This window comes from Pterocles gutturalis, unplaced genomic scaffold, assembly GCF_000699245.1.
Source record: "Pterocles gutturalis isolate BGI_N339 unplaced genomic scaffold, ASM69924v1 scaffold6851, whole genome shotgun sequence".
In the NCBI taxonomy this organism is placed as follows: domain Eukaryota; kingdom Metazoa; phylum Chordata; class Aves; order Pterocliformes; family Pteroclidae; genus Pterocles; species Pterocles gutturalis.
Genome location: NW_010102952.1, coordinates 46,325 through 74,290, shown reverse-complemented (window position 1 = coordinate 74,290; position 27,966 = coordinate 46,325). Strand labels below are relative to the sequence as shown.

Genomic DNA, 27,966 nt, shown 5'->3' with positions numbered 1-27,966 from the left:
ACAACCACTGAACATTGGTATAAATCTTGCTGACAAAACTGTACAAAGTACTCTAGTTTATGCCACTTGTTTCATCTAGCTATCACAGAATATTTTTAATAGCTTTTTCTCAGAGCAATTCACTTATTTACTTCCAAGTGATAACTATAAGTTGCCCCAAGAATGGTAAGTTTTAAGAAGCTACTTGACTGTATAGAGGTAGAACAAAGGGGAAGGGCACAATAGGGGGTAGCTAGACACCAAACTGTGGAGAACTTTTTAATTGAAACTATCACTGAAGTGTCATTTTATGGACTCAGTAGACAGGCAGTGTTGAAGGTCTCTTCTTGTTTGCATCATTGCGTTGAAACTTCTTGAAAGCACTAGGGAAGAGGACACCTTGTTACTTTCAGTATGTATAGAGTCCTCTCTTTTTATTTATTATTTTTTAATAAGCTCCCAATGATTATAAACTTTTTCTAAGGTACTAAATGTCCTTACTACAGTTTTCTGTGGAAAATGAAGCATGCCATTACAGCTAATTGCACTGCTTTCCTGACAGCCTCTGTTTTTCTCCTTTCCTTCTTCCCTTCATTTCCCTTTTTGACCTGTGCTTCCTTCCTCCCTTTTGTTCTTTTGAAAAGGCCTTGAACATATGTCATTGAGCATCTTTGTGATGAAGACAGGCAGGAAAGGGAAGGAATGAGAAAGTGTCTGATGATTAACAAATTACAGGAGATATTCCACATACATCTCACCTACACGTACAGCCCTGGGTCCAAATTTCCATGGGTAGTTTGAGGAGTATTTGCAACACAAAAAAAGCAGTGTTAAGACCTATGTGAAATATCAAAATGAAGTCCTTCTCTCTCAAGGGTGACATTACAAAGCCAAGGCCTGGTTCTGCAAAGTCCTTAAGCAAAGGGTTTAATTTTTATATATGGTGAGGAGACTCATGGAAATCCGTTGGTATATAAAATACAGCCTGTGTAAAGCTTTACAAGGTTGCCAAGCATGAGGCTAATCAACACCTTCTGTGGTGTTGAAAGTATGGTATTACTGCTCTTTGAGAGTAAAGATTTATTTTTAGTGGCATGGTGTAAGTATTTGCAGAAATTAATGGACATGTCTATGATGCACATATGATCAAATTGCAAGTGAATACAGAATGTCTGTATATGAACAGTGTGCATGTAGATGCTCTGTGAAGTGCTTGTGGATGTTCACTCTGAGCCTGGACCATGCCCAGACCTGCACTTTGCTGTGTCATCACTGATTTAATGAGAGAAACATGAATCTTCAGATTGCTCCAAATGAAAGCAGCAACCACAGTCTGTGGGCTCCGTGAGGATATCTAGCAAACATTCCTCACACGTGAATCACAGTCTGCTGTGAAAGCCTATCTGTGCAACATGAATGAGAGGAGACGTGTTTCGAGAAGACTGCAGGCTCCCTGATCATTGCCGTGTGCACTCTGACAGCCCCACTTACAGATAAGGAATTCTCTGAAATGCTGGCAGTCCAGCCAAAATGCCATTGCAGAGAGATTAGGCTACAATATACATACCATGATTTCCCTTTGGTGCAGATGGTGATTTTAAGTTTCTCCCCTTCTTACATGTTATGACAGCTACTGTTTTCAGTAGTGAAGCAGGCAACCAGGAGTTGGCAGGTTAAATCCTGGCAGCGGTGCCCAGCGCTCACCTCTGTGGAGTTGCCTGGGGACTGGTTGAAGTAGATCAGCCCGGAGTAAAAATTTTACTTGTTAAAGCAGGATCACAAAATGAGATAAGTGCATTTTTGCAATTGCAGTTCTGTAAACAGAGCCAAGGTTGCTAGTAGGCATCATTTTAAGAAAATATATGACTTGAAGGCTTTATATGAGATTGTGGCCATGAGCTCTGTTGCTGAGTCTATAGCTCACAGTTCTTCTCAGATACAGCTTTACAATCTGTCTGGCTTCTTGCAATCTTCCCAATCTTTGGAGGAGATAAAGGAGATAAAATGCAATTGGTATCTAAACAACTCATGGTCCTTTTTTTATTTACAAACCGAGAACCTGCTGCCTCACCCGAGAACTGTTGATTTTTTTTGCACAGGATTTAGGAACTGAATCCTGTACTTGTTGATTTTTTGTGCATATAAACTCTTCAGCCACACTTAAGTTAGTCTTTACAATAGACACAAGCTTTATACATACAGGACGTTCTACTCCAACTAAATAACAATAATCCTGTGTCTTAACTACTCTTGAAGAACATTGCCAAATATGGCTTTCAGAGTTTCTACGATGATATGATTTTAAGCTGGATGAATAAAACCAGTTGAACAATTTTCAAGCAGTTCAAACCCACAGCTATTTCAGAGTGACCTTACTGTGGTCTTTATTTTCCCTTTAATTCTTTGTAGAAGAAAAAAAAAAAATCCAAAAACCAAGTACTGTAAAAAGACATGCCCAAAATGGGGGCAGAAACAACCTTTTTTTGAAACTGTAGGAGTCCATCTGTATGTATGTTAAATCTGTATCAAACATGTACTTCCTTCCATCACAAACTTGTAAAATGGGAGTGAGTACTGTTCAGAATAGCTGTTCTGGAGCTGGCATTTGCACAGTTCACAGTATCAGAGAGAAACAGAAGTCTGTCCTAAGTAGCCAAAACCCTAGAGATCATACTGTGATTTTTTGCAAATATGTCTAGAAGAAGAGGACAACTTTATTATCCTGGCAAAGTGTCTCTCTCGTTTTCATCTTTTACTAATCAATGCAGAGCAGCATGCTTGGAGCCTGTTATGGTTTTTCTTCACGGAGTGGAACGTGGCTAGACAATTGCAGAGGATTAAAGGTTTAGCATATGTTGTTCACCATGCTAGCAGTTTGAATGTCTCTGTATTATGTTTCGCATGTTCAAAAATTTGTTCACCATGCTAGCAGTTTGAATGTCTCTAAATTTTTGAACATGCAAAACATAATACAATGACGAACAAGAATTCATCCAGCTAGTTGCAGTGTGTTCAGTAGCACCTTTTTAAGACATCTGTGAGTGTTCTCTAAACATTTATTTGAACCTCTCTGTATGATTCTTTACTTGCACTTGATTTACTGCCAGTTCACCTGTGTAAATGATACAGAGATACACATGCACATATAGATGAGGCTCCCGCTGATGTTTGTGTTATGTATATGGATCAGAGGGCAGGACCTGGCTCATGCTGAGCACCTGAAATTCTGGCTCTCCCATGACTGTAGATTAATGCTTGAGGACAGCAGAGATTGCTGTACATGAAAACATCCCTGATTTACTCTGAAGGGAGGCGTTGATTCTCTAAAGCATGCAAATGCGGTGTTGTTTTCCCCCTCAAAAGTGTTTGCTGTTTTTTCAAAACACATGCTGACACTTGGGAACTAAGGAAACTTGTTTAAAGTGCTAATGTGTAATTATCAGCTGCCTTGGTAGACTGGCATTTCTCTGGATGTCCCGAGTTTCAGATGATGGTGTTGTACACTGCAGGGAGTGTGCATTGGCAGTGGCAAATTCCTGTGCAAGGCTTTGGTCTTCTGAGCATTGTCTCTGTCATAGACCCCACCTTGGGCACAGTTCCCGGGCAGAGGACTTGTATAGTCTGTGCTGTGGTTTCAAGGCCTCACTGGACAGCACTAGCATAAAGCAAGTAAATAAAACTGAGCTCAGAAGTTTTGAATATTGTGTTTACAAATACATAAATATGTGCATTTGTAAGTGTGTCTGTATATATATGTCATAGAATGGTTTGGATTGGAAGGGACCTTAAAGGTGATCTAGTTCCAGCCCCCCTGTCTGTATGTCATATAGATTCCTGTAAAACAAATGGAATGATCCTGAACTTGGCCTGTTGGCCTCTCTAGTTTTCCTCATTCCTGGACTTGCTCTTTCAAAGCTTGTTTTGTAATAGATTAAGTTCTGTTCCAAAAACTCCTGTTGGGTAACTTCTTGCAAGAGAATGACTCTTCTTTAAAAAAGTATTTATGACCACGTTTCCAGGGCTTGTGTAAAGACACCGTGGCTCTTTTCAGGAGCGTCATATGCTGTCGGTCCTACCCTGACTCAGGGGCATTGGCCCCTCTGCTGTAGGGAAGGCTCCAGGGGCTCCTCTGGTGGGGTGCTGCTTTAGCTGAGGCAGCATTACAGAGAGCGTGTGGCTTGAGGGGGGAGTTGGGGGCCAGGGTGTGAGTCAGCTGTGGAGGAGCCCTGGGTCAGAAATGGGGATGGAGGCTGGAGGTTTTGTGCCTGACTCAGCACTGGTGCTGAGCCTCGTCTCCCCGTACTAACCACATTGGTGTACCCACAAATGATCAAACAGGATGGTCTTTATCTGCCAAACCCCTTCTGTTCCTTTTCATATTGTTTCCATTTCCAAAGATGGTCAAATGAATGCTGTGGGAGTTAATAAATCCTGCTTTGCCCACAGAGTTGAGAAAGGGAGAGGTACTCCCGGGCCGTGCTGGGTGCTGCCACGTTACGTAGCAATCAACAGGGTCCCGGGCCGTGCTGGGTGCTGCCACGTTATGTAGCTGTAGGGCAATCAGCAGGATGAGGAGTGGACACCAGGTCTCTCTCCTTGTTAGGTAGAAACTGATTAGTCCTGCTAGTCCTTGGTTGTTTACAAACATCCTAATCTGCAGTCTTGCCCCTCATAGTAAATGAGTCAAGTTGGCTTCTAGATGTCTTCCCCTCCCCTCTTTCCACCTTCCTCTGTAGCGCTAAACAAATATTTATCATTTAATTAAGCAAATCATCCAGCACGTATCAACCTGCTGTTGTGGCTAAATTTCCTCCTGAAGTGCTGGCATTTGTTGATCCTTCAAGGCAACTCGGATTTTCAGCCAGGTTTCTCCTGGGCTGTATGTACTGGTACAGAAGCCAGTGAGTTTGTGTGTTAAATTGTCATGATTGATTGTGTCCCTTGAGACAAATATTTTTTTTGGAAGAGAGTAATTGAATTATAAGATGAAAAACAGGAATGCTAGTTGTGCTCCGTCTGAAAAATATCCTTATTATAATGAAAACTTTAACCTGTTTATTCTATCATGAGTGAATGTGGCAATGGCACATCCCTTTTGCTGGACGTACTAATCTCTTCCAAATAATAACAGGGAGATTTCCAAACCTGATAAACAAGATTTATAATGAACACACCAAACTTATCTTAGATATATTAGATAGCATTGCTAACTCTCTTATTATGATGAAAATGCATTCCTGTGAAGGTCATAAAACTTAAAACTAGGAGTTGAGTACCGTATTTGGAGGCAGTTTAGTGAATGAAAGTTTGTGCCTTTTCACACAAAGACATTCAACTGCTTTTTCTTTTTCTTTTTCTTTTTCTTTATCTTTTTTTTCATCAAAACACATAGTGCTTGGACAGCAGAATCTAGAAGCTATTGAGGTGTTGGGGGTGTTAAGGGCCACCATGTGTTCTACTGACTTTTTGCTTGGCACCTAGGTGTGTTTGATGCTCTTGAAAGACAAGCTGTTCACTTTGGTATCTATGCTGCTTTGCTTTTGCCTTTTAGGACAGGGCACCTAAAGCCTTCTAGTGGATTTCCACTGTAAATTTATTTTTAAGAACTTTGATAAGTAAATTTTACTGAGTTATTTCAAAGTAGTAGAAGATATGAGACTAGTGGGAATGAGTAGTAAAGAAGAAAGAAAAGATTTGTTTGAGATGAACAAAAAGCAACAAGTCACCTATGAATGTGCAGTGAAACCACGGTTGCTGAATGTTTCCTATGTATTCGTTTCTCTAAGGGTTTTTAAAGAGGGGATGAGGAGAAGCTCGGGTGATGACAGGACACGCAGCAGACAGAATTCTTTGAAAACAAAACAAAGCATTTGACTCTTTGAGCTGTGTTTTAAACTGAGATTGGGCCAAATTACGTCAGCAAAAGCAAATGTTTGGCATATGATTTGGTAATGAAATCACTTTATTTTTATTACTCTACAGACATTTCCACAAACACACAATTTTTCAGATTTATCAGTCACAAAAAGCAAGGAAGCCTGGCCAAAGTAACATAATCAGACAGCCTACATAAGACTTTTTCAGGCATTTGGGAATTTTAATATTTTTGGCTTGCAAGATAACAGTAGCTTTACATCTGTACTTCAACAGCACCGCGCTGTTCCTCTGTCCCTTGCTTAATGGCTTTGCAAGTAATTGGCAGAAGGGAACTGTCCCACCCTGACCTGGTTTCCTAGATATTTCATAAAGATTCCCACAGGGAGCCACACTCAGTTACTTTCACACAAAACACGACTATTGTCACCACAAGTGGCTTAATTAAGTTTGAATGCAACAAAAGGTTATGACAGGGCGGGTTGCCGTAACTGTGGCTTTGTACTCCTTTTGGGTTTGCCTGTGGAGGAGGCGAGCTGGGTGTCCATCCCGCAGGCAGGGCGGCGTGCACGGGGCGAGGGGTGCTCTCGCCTGGCCCCCCGCACAGCCCCTGCCCACAAGCCTTTCTGCTGCCTTGGGAGAGGTGCCCAGGGGGCCAGATGGGGTTGTTAGGGGTTTGTTGTTAGCTACGTTTCCAGCTTCGCTCTCGTACTGTTTGTGTACTGATAAGTGAGGAAATACATAACTTTTGCTACTAAGAAGTGATTAAATACTTGGCTGCTAAAAAGCAGATTTCAGACAATAAGGCAATTTCCTGTCTCCTATGGTTCAGGTCCTTCCCGAGGTTCCCATGGCTGTGCTGAGAACGGGGGTTTTGGGGATGTGGCTGTGCTCTTTTCTCTTTCTGCTGACAAATCTAATTCTAGATTATTTTCTGTTTTAGGCATTTGGGCCGGTTGTTTTTAATACGCTTTTGGTAGAATGTAAAATACCACAGTTCTAAGAGATACTGTAGAAGAAGTGAAAATGTAAAATATTTTAGTAGGAGCTGATTGTCTTAAGCAAATAACAGAATTTCTATTTGTATTTTCTCTCTGAAAAGCCTTAACAGTGATGGAGCTGCGGTTAAAAAAACAGTTTAACTGGGATCTGTTGTCGTGACAAAGTAGAAATTCTCCTTTAATGCCCTTGGAATCGGGTTAATTTGCCTTACCTTCTCTGCTACAGTGTTTAAAGGTGGATTATTTTGTGTCAGTTCTCAAAATTCTCACATTTCCTGACATGTCTACATTTAAGCACAAAATCTGCTTGTGTCTGCAAACAGTCAGGTTTCTGCAAACTAACGTAGATACTTGTTTGCCATTTCAGGTCTCTAGGTTGTGATGAAAAGTGCTTATTGAAAAATAATCTGAGTTTATGGGACATTATTACAGTTTTCTAATTGTTCAGTCTTTCAGCCTTTTCCTCAGGTCTGGAAAGTTTGTGTGAATTTAAGGTGTATTTTCAACAGACCTGGCAGAGCGGGCGTGGGGGGGAGAACCATGCATTTCTGTGGTGAAAAAGCCTTTGCAACTGAGAGCTGTCGTCTTGGCAGATGGTCACATTTTGCTTCAAATCTTCCTGACCTGTGAGAGTCTGGCAGGTACTCAGATGGACTTTGGTTTTGTTCTGGGTCCTGCACGACGGCAGAGAGAAGGACAGGCATTGTATCGTTTCCGCTAATGTAAGAGCTATACTTCACATCTGCAGATGTTTGAAATGAGAAATACATAGGAGCTGTGGACCTGCTGCACTATATATACTGGGAGACAAGGCTTCAGGGATGAAGTGGATGATGGTGATTGTGAGCGCTACAGCCAGACACAGGTATCTTCCACCTTTGTGAAGAAGTTGGCCCAGCATGTTGGAGGGAAGCAGAAGTTGCAACTCTGACTTGACCCTGATAGAGCCCTTGCTTTAATGAGCACTTGTGAATATGGTTTATATTAAATTATGTCACACAGGCAGCTAAAGAACTGTACTTACAGTGGTGCTAGCAATAGTGTGCTGCCAGACTGGGGAAACGCATTAAGTGGGATTTCAGTGATTCCTGTTGTAGCTTGGTATTTGTCATACTTAGTAAAAACCTGGGTGCTGGATTTAGGACGTGCAGATGTAACCAAACTGGAATGAGCTGCAAGTGCTTTGAAACGCAGGATTAGAATTTTAAAAAAATCTTGAAAAGTTGAAGAAATGGTCTGATACCAAGAGGATAAAATTTCTAAAACCTACTAGAAAATTATGACCCTTCTAACAAAGAAGTGCAACACCCAGAGAAAATTTGGAATATGCTGCAGAAAATGATCTAGTGCTTATAATGGACCACATGCCAAGCCTGAGTCCGTAGGGTGCAGTGCTGACCCAAGGGGAGATGATTCTGGGAGCCTGTCCAAGGCGGCCTGCAGTGTGTCAGGGGTTGGGGTGGTTTCCTTCCCACCTAGTTGGTGCGGGTGAAAACACTGCTGAAATATTTTGCCCAGTTTGAAGCATGTGTTATAGGCAAGAGACAGATAAACTAGAGCAAGTCCAGAGCAGGGGAGCAAGAATGGTCCAAGCCCTAGACAATGTGACCTGTGGGAGAGGCTTAAATACCTTCACCTAATCTATGTTAGAAAGCCCCAAAAAGGAGCACTACATAATTACTTGGAGCACAACTGGAGCTGTTATTCATTTCACCTTCCCTCTCTAATAGCCTGGCTAATGCTGCTAGGTCAAATTCTGTTTAGTTTTTCAGTTTGGATTTTGCCTTGGACATTTGCTGCTTCTGTTTCGGCCCTGAAAAACAGGCTGTGTTTCCCAAGGTCGTGCCTGTTTCTGCTTAACAAACCGACCAAGAGATACTGCCGTGCTTGTCTTGCATCACTCTCTGGATTTGTTCATTTGACTAAGATGCTAACTTAGAAGGAACCATGTGGTTATGCCACGCTTTGCATTAGTCTGGTGTTGCTTGCTTCCACGGCTCCTTTGAATGAGTTACAAGAGCAGCTTTAGAAGGACGTGCAAAACAGCAAATGCTCCTCTCTGTGGCTGGTGTCCACCTCCCCATCTTGCCCGTACTCTCTCATTCTCGTTGGATTTACAATTCAGATAAAACAACTGCCCCAGGGTAAATTGCAGCTGAGATCAGAAAACATTGCAAGGGATGGTGGCGAGCTTCCTGCCAAGGGCTACACACCCAGATCACTAATAACAAGTTATGCTCATATGCAAGTGCTCAGTGGAAGGCAAAGGCATTTCTCTCTGTTTTTTTTTCTTTTTTTCTTGTTTGTTCGGTTTTTAGCGAGGTAGGAAGTAATGGCATATGGTAGGAAGGCTTTCCAGAGAGGTGAGGGCTGCTGTGGCCAGCGGGGCTGCTGGCTGCCGGCCGGGCTTTTACGGGGCTGCGGGGCCTGGGCTGTGTCTCCTGCTTGGCCGTAGGCATCCAGGGTAGGAAAGTTCACTGCCTGTGAGCCCTGATACAGCCCTGATAGTGGCGGAACAAGCGCAGCCGGTGCTGTTCAGGCAGGTGCCTCCATCCGAATTTCACCCTGGCTGGAATGTGAAAGCAGCGTCATTAATGCATGGCCGTGTAAATAAACACTGAGCTTCTGTCTATGTTTATCTCCTCCTGTTGTGTCGGATGTTGGTGTAGAAGAGACTATTACACCTTGTGATGTGCAATTTGCTGCCAAATTTTATGTCTTCAACTCTCTGCCCCTCTCTTTGAAGCATGCTCCTTTTAATACATTTTTTTATACTTTTATTTTGCAAGACTCTTTCCTTCAGTAATAAGGGCTGTTATGTACCACCTTTGTTTTCAACCAAAAAGGTTTTGGAAATAAGAACTAGAGGTGCTGAAATCTAACTTTTGCTGTGTGATATGCTGCCAGCAGCCTGGTTTGTAGGGTCTGTATGAGTGCTTTTAACTTTTCCTGCTATTAAAAACCTTCCTAAAAATGTGAAAGGTACATTGTTTTAGTTCTAGTTGTTTGAACTGTCCAAGTCCATCTTGTTTGTTGACGCTATGAGATGCCATATTGCCAAGAGGTACTGGCTGGTCAATTCCCAGTGTTTTCAAATTGTAAAAAAAAAAAAAATGTAAAAAATAAAAGCATTGTCTACCTCTGGTATACTGGTATGTGCAAGTGACCGGTTAAATAAACAGGGGGAAAATAAGTCATATTATCACTCTTTGGAGCTGTATTTGGCTTTATTAGTTAAGTGGCTGTGAATGCTAGCACAGGAAAATGCAGTGGGTTTGAAGATTGTGTGATGAGCCGGAAGAAGACAGACCCCAGGAGCCCAGAATTGCTGCCCACTTGTACAGCATTGCATTGTGAGCTCTGCTCTAGCTGCCATACACTGCTGTACAGTCAGGTTGCTTAGGAAAGTTAGAAATGATGGCATTAAATGATTAGCTCTTTTAAAAAAAAAAATAAAATTCAAAAATCAGTATTCTGATTCAGACCTGGTGGCTAGTCCTGTATGAGCTCATTTATCTACTACTGGTTTCTAAAAGCCAAGTCTTAATTGGGTGTTCATTAATAATTCACCTAATATAAAAATGTATTCTAGAACATATTTTAAAATAATATTCTGTGAAATGACCTTGAAATAACTTGATTCACCCCTTACTTTAAAAAGCCAGTTTCTAAGTGGAAGCTTAGTTGATTTATTAGATTGTTGTAATTGTTGTTTAGTTAAAAATTTTAGGTTCAGTGTAGTATTTCGTCTCTGTAGGAAGACCAGGCCGTAGCAATAGGGCTTTGTTTTTGAAAGCATATTAACAACTTCTTCCTGTAGCAAAGCCATGGTTGTTGACCAACTCGCGTACATGCTTTGGATGCCGTAAAGCATGACAAATCCCTTCCTCCAGGTCTGTAGACAAGTCATCTACTGACTGACCCTGAAGCTGTGTGGAGGATTAATTATTTTCTTGCAATCGCAATCTCACGAGTGTCGCTACTCACAAGGCTCCCAAGACTCGAGGCTTGGTCTCTGCTTAGTCTTGGCTGTGCTCATAGGTGAGGCTCTTGGTGCCTTTGTTTTTTCTTCTCTGTTTGTCAGTTCTCTGTTTCTGGATGCATTGTTTTGTTTCGTGGTTTTGTTTTGGTTTTTTTTGCTAAGTTTTTAAGTAAGGATAGTCTTAAAGCATTATCTCAGTGTGACAGGCGTAAGCCTACAAAAAACAGGCGAGGTGCTTAAATGCTGCCAACCATATTCATGACTGGGGTATCAGACAACATTCTTTCTGCAAGGTTTATCTTGTTTTCATTTTGATTGTTTAAGCAGCTGGCCAAAAAAAAGGAAAGAAAGCAATCTCCTTTGGGTTTTGAGTGTGTTCATTTTTTGTTTCCCCTTGTTTTGATTACAGTGAAAGACAGGTAAGAAAACAGCAAATAGGCTCTTAATTCCAAAGGATGTTAGAGGGTTTATTTTATGCTTTAGTTGAGGAGAGTTTTGGATTAAAGCACTTTCCCGATTTCTTGTGGATAATCTGTTTATTAAAAATAGTATAACATTTCTTGTCAGATGGTGTGCAGGTTTTCTTCAGATAACTGTGGTGCAGGGGAACTGAAAGTTTCTAGAGATACTTTTCTGTCTTATGTCTACCAATTGCAACTTTAAAAAAAAAACTTTTGTAAACTGTTCTAAAAGCTCTGAGATAAAATCAACTTATTCAAATATGACCAATGCCACCTGAGAGGACTCTTCAAAAAAGCTCCACATAACAAAGTGCTGACAGCTTTGGTGCATCAACGGAGGAACTCTTGACCTTCTAGGACACTGGATGCACACAGCCTTTCTTTAATGCGTTGCATAGCAGACTATAAATTTCAGATGTCTTTCATACCATTGTTTTAATTTCGAACTATGGAAAGATTTTTATATGCAAACCTAATATTAGTACATACATGCGAGAGACAGAGGTTGGATGGACAACTGTGTCCAGATTCATCCAGGAAAAATGAAAGCACGTGTTTTTTTCCATGCAGAAGCTTATCTTCCAAAAAAGAGAAAAAAATCCCAGTAAAGATGAGCCAAATGAATGCAATAAATGTACTAATGTTTCACTTCTGGCATTTTGACCCAATAAAACAGGAGGGCAATAAAGATAGATCCTCTGATCCCTGGATTGTGCCATGTCCAGCTGCGAGTGCAGCAACTACAGGGCACAGCGCTGGGGAAAAAGCTCTGGCCAAAATCAGCCTAGATTAGGTGGCCTGAAATCCATGCTACAGTTCTTTATGATGAAAAACAGCGATGTCTCAATTTTTGCCTGTTGCTGATACGGGTGCTTTTGGAAGGAGATGATAAAACTGCATAGTTCTGAGGTGCTCAGCTGGGGGGTGCAAAGGGTAAAATACCGGTGAGATTAAAAGCAGAAATGGACTCATCGTGTTGTGCTTCCTGCACTGGGACAGGGTTTTGTTGCTGCGGTTGGGGGCAATTAGGTGTGTATGAGCCTCGCTGTTCCCAGCTGCCTTTGAACTTCCCCAACAGTGGTATTTGTGTGGTGTTCACTTTCCAAAAATGTCCGTTCAGCAAGATCCAGCTAGTCTTAATAATATTTTAAGGTAGATTTTGGAACTATCTGTAGTGCATTTAAGTAGTGTCCACATAACGCTTTGGAGAGTTAGGACCTCTTATTAAGATACATCTAACTGAATATAATTTTTGTCAAATGAAACACTTTTAACCTTAGTAATCTATGAGGAGCTCATAAAACATGATATAATAAAGGAAAATATGCTTTAAAATTAATTTTTGTAGAGTGAGTTTAATTAGCTCCTATACCTTGTCCTCCCCCTTCCTTTGATGAAAGAATTATTTTTTTTCTTTTAATATTTGCATGTAGTATAGCTCTGTAATTCACTGAAATTTTGAGTATATGCTTCGGTATCTGACCTCTTTCTGAAAATGAAGAAAAGAATTAATGGTTTAGGTCAGCACTGTCCCATTTTTATGTATGTATGTAGTCGAATGGACACCTCCCAAGTCACTGTCATATTTAGCTACAGTTACATCACTGTTCCTGACAATGTCATGTCCTATTGCCTTTTAGTAAGACCAGTTGTATAGGCATGGCAGCGTTCACCAAGTCAGGCAACAGACGAGTGCAAGCATCTGACACAACGCAGGGCATGTTACTGTCAAGAGAGCGCTGTATTTGCGTAGCCCTAATGTGCCTGGTAACCGAGCCATCTTACAGCAACTCATCCTTCGCTGGTGCCAGCGGCTGGGGGAGCAACCGTATATCGGAGTGCTTTGGTACACCAGGGCTCCAGCAAGACTAGACTCGTATTGTAGATTGACAAAACATTTCATGCCTACTGTGAGCTTAACATTTTATTCCTTTCTTTCTTTTTTTTTTTTTTTTAAATAAAGCTTTAGCTCTTTGCATTTTTAACATTGTCTGAAGTGGCATATAGAATTTTATTTTTCAGTGACTTCCATTATAATGTTTCAAACTTGAAAAGCTATATTGGCTTTTCAGTGGGTTCAGGGTACATTTGACAGCACTGTTGTATCCAGGGGCTGTCAATGAATTTATGTGATAAAATCTGAGATGAACTGTAAGTCAGGAATGTCCTACTGAGCAGTCCTATTTTTGCCAGAAGCATTTTCCTGTCTAGTAAAGGGGATGAAGTGAAAAGCATTGTGCTGGGGAGAGCTTCCCTCTGCAGCTTCTGGTAGCCGTCTGCCTTAGCTGCTTATGCAGCTGTTTCTCTTTGGAGCCTTTCCAGGGAAACAGTCATTGCTGATCCAGAAAATGTGTTGTTTCATTACATTTCATGCCTATCTCGTGTTGCATCACATTTAGCTCTTTCGTGAATAAACACTTGCCCAAATCCGTGTAGGATATAATCCTGTGGAGTCAGTCAAAGTAATCCTTGGAGCATCCCCGTCGCTTTGGATGCTGTACGAACACCAGGGCCGGTGTAAAGTCCCAGATCTGGTGAAGTGAACACCTGAGGCCCAGAGCAAATGATGGAAGAGAGTTTTCCATGGAAAGGCAAAGCATTCAGTCCCTCTGCGTCCTGCAGGCTACCTGGGTGTGGGCAAAGCCTCCTGTCGCTGTGTGGGGGGGACCCACAGCCGCTGGAGGCACCCGCAGCACCAGGCAGCGGCTTTGCGGTGCATGGGGAAAGCCACCCCTTGGTGCCCGTTTCTAGCAGCATGATCCATTCCTGGAGGTTTTGATTCTATTGGTGATTTGGGTAAATATGACATATAAGCTATCTGAAGTTAAATAATTTAGGCAGATGGTTTTTGATATTTTTTTCACTAGTGTATGTGTGTGTTTCCACTGAAGAACAGAAGTGGTGCTTCTGACTTGGCATGCCGTAGGGGGTCTCTGTGTCCGTCCAGTTCCTGGTGTGCTGGAGTCTAAAATGAATCTCTTCTTTTTCACGTCCAAAACAGATGAAAGGCAGAAATGAGAAAATCTTGAATTCCTGGACTGATTATAGCTTCTGTCTTCATCCCCAGAACATACAGGGAGTGGATCATAATTGAACACACTTTTATTTCCCAGGACGAATTTAGTGGTTGGGTACCTTGGCAGGAGAGGAGTGAGGGATTTGGGGCTGGGCGGTAGCAGTGTAATGCATTGAGCTACAGGAGGAGAGGAGTGAGGGATTTGGGGCTGGGCAGTAGCAGTGTAATGCATGGAGCTACAGCAGGATTTGTCTGTTCTTAACTGTGCAAAGAGATGCTCTTTGGTTGCATCCCCCACCCACATGCTACTACCAACTGGTCGCTTCCTTGACTGTAAGCCTGTAAATGCCAAGAGCTGCTTTTTTACACTTTTCAGGGTAAAAGGATTCTGCCTTTCAGTTGTTAAAGTGGGTGAGATTTTTGTGATCAGGTCATTGTGGAGTGTTACTTTGGTTTTCGTTAAACATAGTGCTTGTATTCTTGTTCTCTCCCTCTTTTCCCTCAAATCTCCTTTATTTCTGTAAGCTTACTTTACTATGTGAAAACCAAAGGAGGCATTCTGCAAATTCTCAGCTGTTGAACTGCATATGTTTTTTCCAGAATGGGATATAGGTGCCTGGATTCACAGGCTGCAGATCTAATAGTGGGGATGGGAGGGGTTGCAAGAGGCCTCTGCTTCGCATCCCTCTCTCCCTTTCCTCCCTGCTGTTTTTTAAGTCATATATTTGTACACTACATACAGGAGTTCATACTGAAAACCTGCGCCTGGCACAAAAGTCACTCTGCTTTTGGAGAGGTTACTTGTGCTGCCATTTAGCTCAGCGCTGAGTGCTTTTATTCAGTGTAGAAACATTTTCTGGAGATTTTCTCAGGCACTGCCATTCTTAAATATACTAATAGAGAGAAAGTAGCATCTCTTATAGTCCGATTGACCTTTGAGTAGAATCAAGCTTATGAGACTTACCAAATGCTGTGTGTGTTTATATTATTACAAGTGAAACTTTCTGTTATCTTTTAATTGTACTGGAAAAAAAATAGATGAAGTTTCTTCTCTATTTCCATCTGAAGGTAAATAATGTGGTGAGTAGTGTGCTTGGTTACAGTGTGGGACAAGATTTATTCAGAAACAAATAATGATGTCTTAGGGAAAAGTACAGTAGTTTTTAACAGTATTGTAGAGACAGTATTTACGCAGCAGCTTAAGTAGTCAACTTTTATAAAATATGCATGGGCTTATTAGTGGTTTATTTTGAAGTACAAAAATTTCTATGCTTCACATAATATTTATAATTTTAAACTGAAATAGTCCTAAATTTGTCACTAGGCATCTGTTACTGGCCTCTAAACTTGCATTAGTCCTCTTCAATGGGATCTTTATAACTAGTATTCTAAAAATACTCTCACAGATGTTTAACTCAAACCTGCATGTCACCTTACTTATGATAAGTTATATCAAGTGTAAAATAAACCCATTTTTCACAGTGTCTCTAGGCAGTTAGGAAGATATTTTGTCAATGGTAACAGGAGGAGGGGAGAGGGCAGAATCCTCCTTAAAACTTTAATGTATGTTGTTGTAGAGCATCAGGAGGAACTAAGTGTTTTCTGTGTGGGCTTTATTACTTGGCACGATCCACTATGACTAAATCTCAAAAGACTGCTTTTTTTTTTTTTTTTTTTAGAAGTTGCATTTATTTATATATAATACAGTTTGTTAGCCAAAAAAACAACCCCACCTTATCGAGCCATGTATGGACTCTATTTGTAAAATGTTTCTAACTGCTTGCTAAACATTGCTGGAAAACTGCGCGGCTGTGAAGGCAGTCACTTGTCAGAGCTCAGAGTTCCCATGTTAATCACAAGCAGCATGTGCAGAAAAGAGCTGACCCAGACTCCACCAGGGATCCTCTCCAGTCAGGATAACATCTGCACTCCATTTTCTTCCTTTATATAATTACATCTCTTGATGCTTTTCTAATATTTAACATGGAGTGAGGAATGTTCTTGTGAAATTATGAATTAAACATGTTCTTTTAGGAGGAAGAAAGCCAAGTGGCTAATGCAACAACCTAATTTAACTTATATAATATCTCTAGTTAACAAAACACTTGCCTAAAGCACAGCAAAAGCACCTCACAGGAGCTCTTCTTTCAGTGGGAATTTATTTGAATTATTTGTGCAATTTTAAAAAGATTTTTTGCACTTTTATGATTGGGTTGGACAAAAGTAATGGACAAAAATCAGCACCAGATAATTTTTGCTTAAGTTCTTAAATTTGAAAACAAATGAGGAACAAACCAAAATAAATAAATGACCCTATTTTATGAAATTGAAATGTAATGGGAACCAGACTCGTACCCAGCGAGCCTCCAGATACAGTCTGTGCTTGCTTTGAAACTGTAATCACTGTCTGGCTCTGTGTGCGGGACGCACAGGAGCATGTCTGGCGCGTGAGATAATGGGTTTGGATTTGCAAGGCAGCCCAGCTCGGCCCTGCGGCCACAGCTCTCCCTCCGCCCAGGCCACCGCGTCTTCCCTGCCCCAGCTCGGCGCTTGGGCTGGTGGCAGAGATGTTGGGAAGCCTCCGTGGGTTTTGGGGGGAGATGTGGAACAGGAATGTTGTCCAGCTATAAGACTCTTTTTAATCAGTTTTTAGTAATCAGGAACGTGTAGGCATTAGCTATGTTTGGGTTTTAATTAGTTTGCTGTCTGGAAATCCTTTGCTTGTTAGTCTGTGAAAACTTACAGCTGTCAACTAAAATTTGGGCAAGAATTCTCTGTAATCATTTCTGAAGCGGTTCTTCTGAGGATGCCCAAACCTAGATTTAAGCTCCTAAAATGTGATTGTCCTGAAGGTGAGGATGCTGACCATTGGGTGGAACAGGACGGGCCAAGTTCCCCGGCTCTGGTGAAGCAGGACCAGCCTGCTGCCTTTTCTTGACATGCCCTGCTTTGCAGCAGCAGTGAACTGGGCTGTTATATTCAGAATACTCCCTCACTTGAAAGGGAGAGTAACTGATACTGTAAGACTCCTGGCTTATCATAGATTTGTCTAACAAGTCTAGCAAATGCACACCAATTTTCTCTTTAAAACAAAAAAACCTACACCAAGAGCACTTATTTCCTTTCCCCTCCCTTTTATGTAGCTGTAATCCTTTTCACTGCAAGCACTTCTGAAACACTAAATGTGAGTTAGAAATGTACAAGCAGATGCTCAAAAGTGTTTGGCTTTTTGCTGTTTCTTCTGTTCAATGTTTTTATCAGGTGCTTTTATGTCTGCATGAATCACAGTTTATCTTCCTGTAAAAATTGACTGAACACCACATGCAAACAAAATTTGAATGTTTATTCATTTAAATAGATCACTTAAGTACACTCTCAGTAGTGTAAGTCCAGTTGAATATCAAGTCATACCAATAGAGTAAATTAGAAACTCTGTGGAAGTCAACACAAAACCCTGTGTCAGACTCCTTCTTTTCCCTGCTAGTGTTTAATTATTGGAGGTGGCCCATGTGGCTTGCGGACTGCCATAGAACTTGCCTTCCTGGGAGCCAAAGTCGTCGTTGTGGAGAAGCGGGACACTTTTTCAAGAAACAATGTGTTGCATCTCTGGCCGTTTACAATCCATGACCTCCGGGGACTGGGAGCAAAGAAATTTTATGGAAAATTCTGTGCAGGATCTATTGATCACATCAGTAAGTATCTGAGGGTATGGGCACTGTTCAGGTAAGAGGTTTACCGAGGTCAGAAGACGAATGGAGACTTTCTTGGTTTGGCAGAGAGCTCATCTGCCTTAAACATGCGTGAGTGTAGGCACGCACACACAGAGAGGGAAAAAAAGGGTCTCATTTAAGCAAAATGGTAATTGAACAAATGACAGTCTTATGGAGCAGCTTTTTGTTAGTCTGGATTTGTTAAACAAGAGGGTTTTATTACAAAGTATGAAGAAGTATTAATTCCAGTATGTTGAAGGTAGACACAACCCTTAATATAATGAGAAAATATGCAAAGGTGGGATATATTATGGGGAAATATGCTCTAAAATTTCCTGTCCTAAAATGGTCAACATATGGGTTAACAGATCCTTTAAATATCATTAAGAAGGAAAGCTCTAAAGAAAATATTCTAAGAAACCCAGTGAAATGAGTTTTATTACCTACAAGATTGAACTGTGAGAGGAAAATGAGATGGAAGGGAAAAGGATCCTGTAGTGGTTACAGCATCTACATTTGTCGCAGTATGGGAAATAATAATGCTGCATGCTTGTTTTAACAATGAGTATCAGTTGGGTGGCATGCTGGTAGCAGCTGTGATTACTTGCATATTAAATATATCTTTGTTACTCACTGTCTACAGGTATTCGACAACTTCAGCTTATCCTCTTCAAAGTTGCACTTATACTAGGAGTTGAAATCCATGTGAATCTAGAATTCGTGAAAGTTCTGGAGCCTCCTGAAGATCAAGAAAACCAAAGTATTGTTTATCATAGTGTAGTTCTGTTCACAGTAACTTCTTTTTATGTCGGGCACTATGTGAAACCATGCAAGGTGGTTGAATTCTGTTTAAAGAAATGGTAGGGTTTTGCTCTTCTTCTTCAGCTTGGTTTGCTCTATGCAGTCGTAGGCATGATAAGTATCGTTGTGTCAGACCACTAACAATTCTTAAAATACGACCCGGTCTGAGAAGCTGAGGTTTTGCACTATGCTTTCTGGCATGTGTTTGAGGCTTTGTAGGGAGTCTGGTGTGGCTTTTTGGTATCTTATTGCAAAAACAATTTTTGATTGATAATATAAATATTGAGGATGGATTAATCTCCCTGGGCCTCATTTTGCTTCACATTTGATATAACTCCCACTGGCACACAGTCTTATCAGCTGTCATATGCTAGATTTTTCTTAAAAAATAGAGGAAGATTTATCTTTTTTTAGATTAGTATTTAGGGTGTAGTAGCAATAGAATATTTTAAAAATTTAATTGATATACTATACTGTCTTTAAATGGTCATACAGTAACAGTAGAATAAATATATTGCTTTAAGTATTTAAAGAATATATAATTTGAAAATATGGACAATACAAACATTTTCACATAATCAGCTTTGTGTTAATGCAAAGATTAAATTTAGATTTTTCAGTATGCTGCTGTTTAATTTCTATTTAGAAGACACAAGTATTGGTGATGGATTGCTATTTTCCTTCTTTTAAAACCCATCCCTTTTTTGCTGTTACCGCATATGTGTACTGACCTGATAAGGTCATTGTGGGGCTGTTTCAGTGGGAATGAAGTGCTTAAATACATTGTTGTGATATGAGTCTGAGAGGAAGTCGAGTGCATTAGGTGATCCAGATGAAGGCTTCCGTTTATTTTGTTGTTAGTTTACAAGCTGGACACCTTGCTAACGCAGCCTGAACATAGCTTTGACTGCAGCAGAACTTCCCTGCATCGAGCTGAGGCAGATTTCAGCTCTGCTTGAATGAGAAATGCGCTTTCTTCAGACTCTGCAAGGACTTCTCCATTGTATTACTGAAGAATGAATAAATATTATTCTTTGTGTTTTTAGAGATAGGTTGGAGGGCTGAATTTCTCCCTGTGGATCACCCTTTGTCAGAGTATGAGTTTGATGTTATTATTGGTGCAGATGGCCGCAGGAACACATTAGAAGGTAGGTGAACGTGTGATTTTAGCCCTATTAATGGTCTTCAGGGTATTTTGGAAGGCCTGAGAGTCACAAAGCAACAGGCTACCTTTCAATCCACTGAAGCCTGCGTGGAAACTATTTTTTATGTGGTCCCTTCTGCTTTTGTTGTTAAGTTGTGCTCAAAATAAAGGCATTTAATGTCATGACTGATTTCCAGCACTGTGTGTCTGCATTGCCTCTAAAATGCATCATGATGCCATTGTTCTTGCTTCGAGGTTAAGTGGTTGTGATGATTTAACTTAAAGGAAGATGACAAGATACATATGGGGAATGGCATAGCCTTTGCTATTGGGCTGTAGATTTGCGCTATGTGTTGGAACTAATGATCAAAGTGAGACTGCCGGGTGTTTCATCAGAGGTATCACTCTTTTAGAGAGTTGGTTTAATTTTAGAAGCAATTACTTTGGAAATTACACCAGAAGATAATAAGTAACTTGGGGGCATGGGGGGCAGGAAGAGGAGGGAAATGCTTCATGAGCTTGAGCCATTGGTGAGAATTCAGACCACCTGAGCTGACTTTGTTGGTGAGACACTAGCTAAGCTGCTCCCATATCACATGAACAAACCTGTTACTTAATTATATATTCCCCTTGTAGCTTTAATTATATCCATGTTAGTTTCAGTTCACTAAGTGCAGTGTTTCCTTTTTTTTATTAGCTTCATAGTTTGTCTGCATATTCTTACATCTGCCAACCACAATATGCTTAGAGTTAATTCCTTATAACGCTCTATTAGAAAATTCCCCACACTATTGTCTGGCTATCCCCCATAAAAGACTGTTTAAGTAGTCAGGTGTCAGCAGAACAAAATGGTTCTCACTGCAGCTGCAGACTCCATTTAGAAGTTATTGATTATCATAGTGCCAGGTTACAAAGGATGGTTTACATATGGAAGCTGCTATTGTCACATCAAGTTTATCCCAAGGAAATAATGAGAGCGTATTAAGAATCACAGAGAGAAAAATTCATAGCTGACTGATTTCTTCTTAGAAAATACATGTATTCTCTGAAAAGTCATCTTCAGTTGGCTTAAAATACTCTAAGGACCCTCTGTCCCATTTGAGAATTTCCTTACAGATAAGGGGAATATGCAGAGGGAAAGCCTTAAATGTGTGATTGCAGAAGTGTGGCTTAGCAGGCTTTTTCACAAAAAAAGGGGAAGCTAGGATCAAGTGAGAGAGCAAGTAACTTCTCAGTCTGTCTCACCTTGGAAATATAACGGTTAAGCCACTGAATATTTTTCAACCCCTAATATCTTTGAAAAACCTCATTACCTGGTATTGTGCACACCTAAGCACTGTTACAGAGGTTTCTATTTTTCAGATCATTGCTGCTTTTGACTGCTGATCTCTTGCATGTTTTTTTCATAAGCTGTTTGCCACCTATTTAATTAAAATTTTATTTGCTATTTAGCATGGTAAAAATGTTTCCCTCCGTTAAATTTGATCTGCTCTATTTCCAGTCTGTTTTTATATGTCATCATTTGTCCTTAACTTCTTCCCATAGTTCCCCTCTGGACCAATTTTTTATTTTTTTTTTTTTTGAATGAGACTCTATCTTGAATGCAGTATAGCTCCAGTTTTGCAGCTGGAAGTGAAGAGAAAAGACTCTTTGCATCCAAGGCAATTTTGAAGAAAGACAGAATCTGCTGCTGGTGTGTTGTTGATGAAGTGTAGGACTAGACCTAGGAAAGAGACTGAGCTGCCTTGAGCTGACCGTCCCTGAAAGTCCAATGGGAAGTTTCCAGTGTTTTAATTCTTTTCTTTGCTTACCAGGTTTCAGGAGGAAGGAGTTTCGTGGAAAGCTGGCTATAGCTATCACTGCCAATTTTATAAACAGAAATACAACTGCAGAAGCCAAGGTAGAAGAAATTAGTGGTGTTGCTTTCATCTTCAATCAGAAGTTCTTCCAGGACCTTAAAGAGGAAACGGGTGGGTGCATCCTCATTTTTTCCACAACCAAATACAAGAGGCAGTAGAGGAACTCTTTATGTGCCAAGCCATCCTCCTGTTCCTATTAACATCAAATTAACTATACTATATAAACCCAAGGTGATAAAATGCTGTTGATGTCAGAATCTTGCAGATGAGGGTGTCCATTTATGGTATGGTGTGATATTTTTTTTTAGCTTGGGCGTTGCCACATCATAGCTTGTTTTAATGTTTAAATTTTTCTCAGCTGTAAAAATGTCTGCTATGTTGAACAAATTTAGAAGAGCATTTTCAGTGCCCAGAGATTTCCCTTAAGACATGGTTTGTTTTGTTTGTATCCGTTCACATACTGAACAGCTTAAACTCAGTGAAAAAGGCTCTGCCCTTCTGGGAGGAGTTTATTCTTGCTTTTTGATGTGTAGATCTGATAAACTGAAAAGAACTAGACTGGAATCTGCCAAAAATACTTAAAATATAAACTGTGAGATACATCTATATTAAAAGGGGTTTCAGAATAGTTGCATCCACTGTCAGTGCAAGCAATTCCATTCATGATTTACAGCTGATCATTATTATTATTACTGAAACCCAAACTCCTGGTTAGACCCAATGGCAGAGTCCTAACAACCTAAAAAGCACTTTGTTCCCTTGGTTCCCCTTTTCTACCTCAGACAATTGTTGAGGCTGTAGTTAATTGGCTATTCCTTAAAAGGATGCTAAATAACTTTAAATTGTACTGAGGTAAGGCTGATCTCCTCTCTTGATTTGTTTTTGTTTGGAGCATCTTGTCCACTAATGCTTCATCCCAGCTTCACGGTGAATGCATCCTAAGAAGGAAACGCATCTGTGGGGACAACATGTTGTTAGTAAATGGCACAAACAACGCATTGGACTTCATAACTAATATATTATCTCTTTTCAGGGATTGACCTGGAGAATATTGTTTACTATAAAGATAGTACTCATTATTTTGTGATGACAGCAAAAAAGCAGAGTCTTCTGGACAAAGGAGTGATTATTAATGTATGTAAAAATGCTGGCTAAAACCCTGTTTTATTTACTTGGCACAGAATGCATAAAGATTGTTGCATGTTAGGGTGTTTATAGACTTACTAGATCACTTAATTGAAGCTCAGATCACTTAGATCTGACTCTGACTTTTCTTTTTTTTTTTTTTTTTTTTTTGTTTTTCCCTTTCAGTCAGCACAAAGTTTCTGTAGAGAACTGAAAACAATGCTTCCTAAATTCATCAGTTCTGAAACTGGCTGAAATGGGATCTTGACTTACCTTGGAAATAAGTGGTGTGGTCGTCATACCAGAAAATAAAAACCTCATTTATTTAATGGTGAACTTAGCACAGCTATGTCCAGTTTTATCAGGCAAATAAGGAAATGTTAAAACCTGCCAAATTGCAAATTCTCTGAAGTGGGTGAAACATGATAGGAGGCTGTAAACATAATGGCAAGAACTTTCAGAGGTACTTGGGAATTTGCGGCCTTTTTTCCTTTTTCTTCCTTTTTTTTTCTTTTTTTTTCTCTTTTTTTTTTTTTCCTTCCCTTCTTCTGTAAGATATGGGGGTTTGTTTCTTTTGTTTCTAGAAAGTGTTTTGGCACCACTTGAATTTCTCTTCCTGGAGACCCAAGAGAGGTCAATTTTTCTTGCAAAGTAAGACAGTGCCAGAACTGTTGAGTATAATTTCCCGAAGGAAGTACTTGTGGGGAGCTATCAGAACGCTTCTTGGCTTTCTGATGGGACCACTCAGCTCAGTGCCATGATGTCCTGCCCTTTTGCAGGACAGGGGCTCCCAGGGCAGAGCGGCTGCCCTTGGCTCGCTGGAGTGGGAGCTCTGGGCCCATCAGAGCTGTTCTGCTGACCTGCTCAGGTCTGAGTGGCAAATGACCCAGTCTGCCTAAAACAACCGGGCTAATAGCGGTTCTGTGGTATCATCCTGCGATTAGGGGTCTCATCCATGATTAAGCTGTAAATAGAAATGGACTTATTAATAATCACTGGCTTTAAGTAGGATGACCTGTAAGGCAGGGACCTTCACGACACTGGCCAAAAAAACACCCAGCCCAAAACAGAACAAGGGAAAAGCTTCTACAATCCAAGTTTGAATGTGTTGCTACTGAGATGTTAAGTCAAACCTCCAGGTTGAGACCCGCATGTGGCGTCATCAGTGCCTTGGTGTTTCTGCTCTCGTGTGGTTTCAGGTGCGGGCTGCACACATGCAAAAAAACATTGCAGTGATGGTGATAACATCTTTTGATGGGAGGGGAGTAGTGTTATGAAAATAACACATAACCGAGGAACCGGGAGGCACTGCAATATTGCGTTGCAAATAAAGCTGCTTATCCAGTGTTGTCACGGAGAGTTCCTGTTTGGGGTGGTACAGTAACCTGTGTTTGTGTATGAGCTTTTTTGGAGGGGATGACAAATCTCACGTGGTTCTTTATGCTGTGTGTGTGCTATGAGACTGCAGCGTTCCAATCCAGAGTGGATAGCTGGAGTATCTAATCCTCCGTGCTTCTCTCCTTGCAGGACTATATTGATACTGAGATGCTCCTCTGTGGGGAGAATGTGAACCAGAGCAATTTGCTGTCCTACGCCAGAGAAGCTGCTGATTTTGCAACCAATTACCAGCTGCCTTCCTTGGATTTTGCCATTAATCATTATGGGCAACCAGATGTAGCAATGTTTGATTTTACTTCCATGTATGCATCTGAAAACGCTGCACTAGTGAGAGAGAGGCACAGACATCAGCTCCTGGTGGCGCTTGTTGGCGATAGTTTGCTTGAGGTATATCTTGGAATGTCTTCCAAGTAGTTTCCCCCCCCTTAATGCGACCATTCAATATACCTTCTAAAACAAACCATCTTCTCTTACATGTCCTGAAACAATGGTGCCTTCTTTGGAATAGATTTTTTTCTTTTTCTTTTTTTTTATCTTGTAGTTTATGTCATGACTAATGCTTGGCTGACAGTCTCTGGCTGAAATCCTGTTTTGCTTTATGCAAGTTGTATTTCTCTCTGAAAACTGAGAGCTGTGTCCTCAGCTTGGGTGCATGGCATAATTTTCCGGACTTCCATCACAGACAAAAGCTTGGTCCAAATTTTTATTGCAGTCGCTTTGCCTTAATATGTTCTCTTTCTGAAGTGAAATGTTTATGTTGCAACTATTTTTTTTTTTTAACTCATGCTGACAGCCTGAAGTGTGTGAAAAGGCCAGTCCAAAGCAAAATTAGGAGATGAGGAGAAAAGGCATGTTTTTCCCCTTTTTTTTCCTGGACTAATTTTTCAGTATCAAGTCTTTTTTTTTTTAGCCTTTACCTTTTGAGGTTAAGTAGTTTGATTTTAAATATAGAAGTTAAAAAAAAGAAAAAATGAAAGCAGTCTTTTTCATTACCTAAGACTTGGAGGAGAGAAAGGTCTGAAAACTACAAGAGCTGGCTATGTTGTATTTTAACTCTTTCTGGGCTACTTTTTTTATGTGTGAAACCCTAGACTCCAAATTCACATTGCAAGTCACGTTTGTGATAAGAACTTAAGAAATGCAAGGAACTGAAATGTAAATGCTTCTTACAGCCCTTCTGGCCAATGGGTACCGGCTGTGCAAGAGGCTTCTTAGCTGCTTTTGATACTGCGTGGATGGTGCGGAGCTGGGCTCAAGGAAAGCCCCCATTAGAAATTCTTGCTGAACGGTGAGTGCTGCTTTTGTCTTCCCATCGTTTCCAGTGTTTTAAAGAGTTGCAGTGTTGGTATAAGGCAGTGGAATTCAGAATGCCATCAGGAGAAATGTTTTTCTACACTGCAATGGCATTGGGCTGAAATGATCCCTTCCTTCAGGTTACTGAACAGTTTAAAATAGCAATAGGCCATTGCTTCTGCACACCAATACCAAGATCCAGCAATGTGCACGACATGGGTTTAAATCACTAATTTAAGTGACTAATGACTAAAATTGTGATCCTTAACGAAATAAGACAAAAATATCTTTTGTCAAAAGACTAACCCTCCAAACATCTCAGCACCTGTTTGTTTTTTTTTTTTAAATAGTTTCCTGAAACAAGTCTGAATAAATACTTCAACGCTAACACCTTTCATAGTTGGTATCTGTGATTTTAACTCTGCATTTTAGCTTAGTAGCCCTGGTGCTGTCTTTACTTAGATAAATGTGTGGCAAAGGAGAATTGCTATAATGCTGCATCATAAGCATCTCTATGTAATGTCTTTGTGACCACAGCAAAAAAATCTGTTAAGTACATCAGCAATCCTGGTGTCGCCATGGTCTGATGGTTGAAGTTGCTGACTTTGGTCCTGATGGCAACTGTGCTGCTCCACTACAGCTGCCCAGGCTGTTTCAGGGCAGATACACAATAGAAATAGTCATGGTTGTGGTAATGCAAGTGGAAGCATTACTAAGTACAGTGCTTTGAGAAGGTTTAAGATAGAAGCCTGTGGGATGACTCAAACACGGCATAGTCCCAAATGGAAAATTGAACAGCATAATAGAAAAGGCTGTGGTGGTTATAGGAGTTGCAGAATGACAGGATTTAGTGCTGTTATGTGGTAAATAAGTTACTCCTTGGGTGGAGGTTAAAGCAAAACCAGATGACTGAATGATGTAACCTCCTTCTTTTTTTCTTCTTTTCCTTGCTCACTTCCTGCCTCATAAGTTCTAAGAGTTTGTCTTTTTGTTGTCCTTTTTCTGTCTGGCATCCTTCTCCTGCTGAGCAGGGATAAGAAATGGGATGGATGCATCATGCATTTAGTATATAACACTTGTGCTGGAAGAATCAAAATAAAGGTGCAGGTGGCTGCAAAAAATAAAATACTCTTTATATAAAAAGTACTTATTTTAATCAATATCTCTTGCACCTTTTTTCTCTATAAGAGAGAGCATTTATCGACTCTTGCCTCAGACTACCCCTGAAAATATTAACAAGAACTTTGACCAGTATACCATTGACCCAGGAACAAGATACCCGAACTTGAACTCAAGCTGCGTTCGACCTCACCAGGTCAGTACTTAAAAGGCTTGCTTGTGAAATCACAGTTCATTTTTTGTCAAGGAGAAATAGGGCCACAAGTAATGCATAAACAAGATCTTCAGGAGACTCCTTAGTTTAGATCCAGCTGTTAATAAAGTTAACCTAGAAAGAAAACTCTTTTTTTTCTCTCCAAGCAGTTCTAACATTATGCTGCCAATTGTTTTTACTTGTAGGTGAGACAATTATATGTTACCAATGAGTTACAACAATGTCCTCTTGAAAGAGTAAGCTCCATTAGAAGATCAGTGAATCTCTCAAGACATGGTACGTGACATCTCGTGTTTGCTGTGGCTTAATATTTGGAGCCTTCTGAGCATACAAAAACTGACTGAAATGTTTGCTCTCCACTGTAACTGCAGAGTCAGATATTCGACCTAACAAGCTTTTGACCTGGTGTCAGAAACAGACAGAAGGGTACCGTAATGTTAATGTCACGGACCTGACTACCTCCTGGAAAAGTGGCCTTGCATTGTGTGCAATTATCCATCGCTTCAGACCTGACCTCATGTAAGTAACATCTGTATATCTTGTTGAGTGGAGGATATATTAAACATTTACTGAATATAGTGTAAGACCATTCATAACAACACTGATAATCTACAGTCACCTCCTATTGCTGGTTTTTGCAAGGAGGTGCACACCATCGCCAGGTTTGGGGGATGGGAAGGGTGAGGTTGTTCTTGCTTTGTTTTTTCTGTATGTCCTTGCGTGCCATTTAAAATTAAATATATATGCTTTCAAAGAGCTAGGAAAGCTTTGAACCTTGTGACTTATGACCATGTTTGTGGGAGTCACACAGCTATTTAAAACAAAAATTACAGTGCTTGGAGAACGTGAAAGTTGCATTCCCAGGTCCCTGGAGACAGGTTTTTACTGTATGTTTAAAACCACAGCCAAAATGGCACTGTCATGAGTTGCAGAAATACCCAAATGAGCCTTAAATGAGTGTGTTGTAGTGATTTCTGTGACAGTCATGTA

The 27,966-nt window shown here is 40.5% G+C and overlaps 1 protein-coding gene across 1 annotated transcript in view; it reads left to right on the top strand.

Moving 5' to 3' along the window:
• MICAL2 (microtubule associated monooxygenase, calponin and LIM domain containing 2) overlaps window positions 1-27,966 on the top strand; it is a 56,758-nt gene that overhangs the window by 1,008 nt on the left and 27,784 nt on the right. The window contains exons 2-11 of the mRNA XM_010086494.1: window positions 17,798-18,005; window positions 18,667-18,783; window positions 19,871-19,972; window positions 21,783-21,938; window positions 22,861-22,961; window positions 24,480-24,737; window positions 25,523-25,638; window positions 26,832-26,958; window positions 27,162-27,252; window positions 27,348-27,495. Of these exons, the coding sequence (XP_010084796.1) occupies window positions 17,798-18,005; window positions 18,667-18,783; window positions 19,871-19,972; window positions 21,783-21,938; window positions 22,861-22,961; window positions 24,480-24,737; window positions 25,523-25,638; window positions 26,832-26,958; window positions 27,162-27,252; window positions 27,348-27,495 (1,424 nt within the window). The remainder of the gene's footprint in view (window positions 1-17,797; window positions 18,006-18,666; window positions 18,784-19,870; window positions 19,973-21,782; window positions 21,939-22,860; window positions 22,962-24,479; window positions 24,738-25,522; window positions 25,639-26,831; window positions 26,959-27,161; window positions 27,253-27,347; window positions 27,496-27,966) is intronic.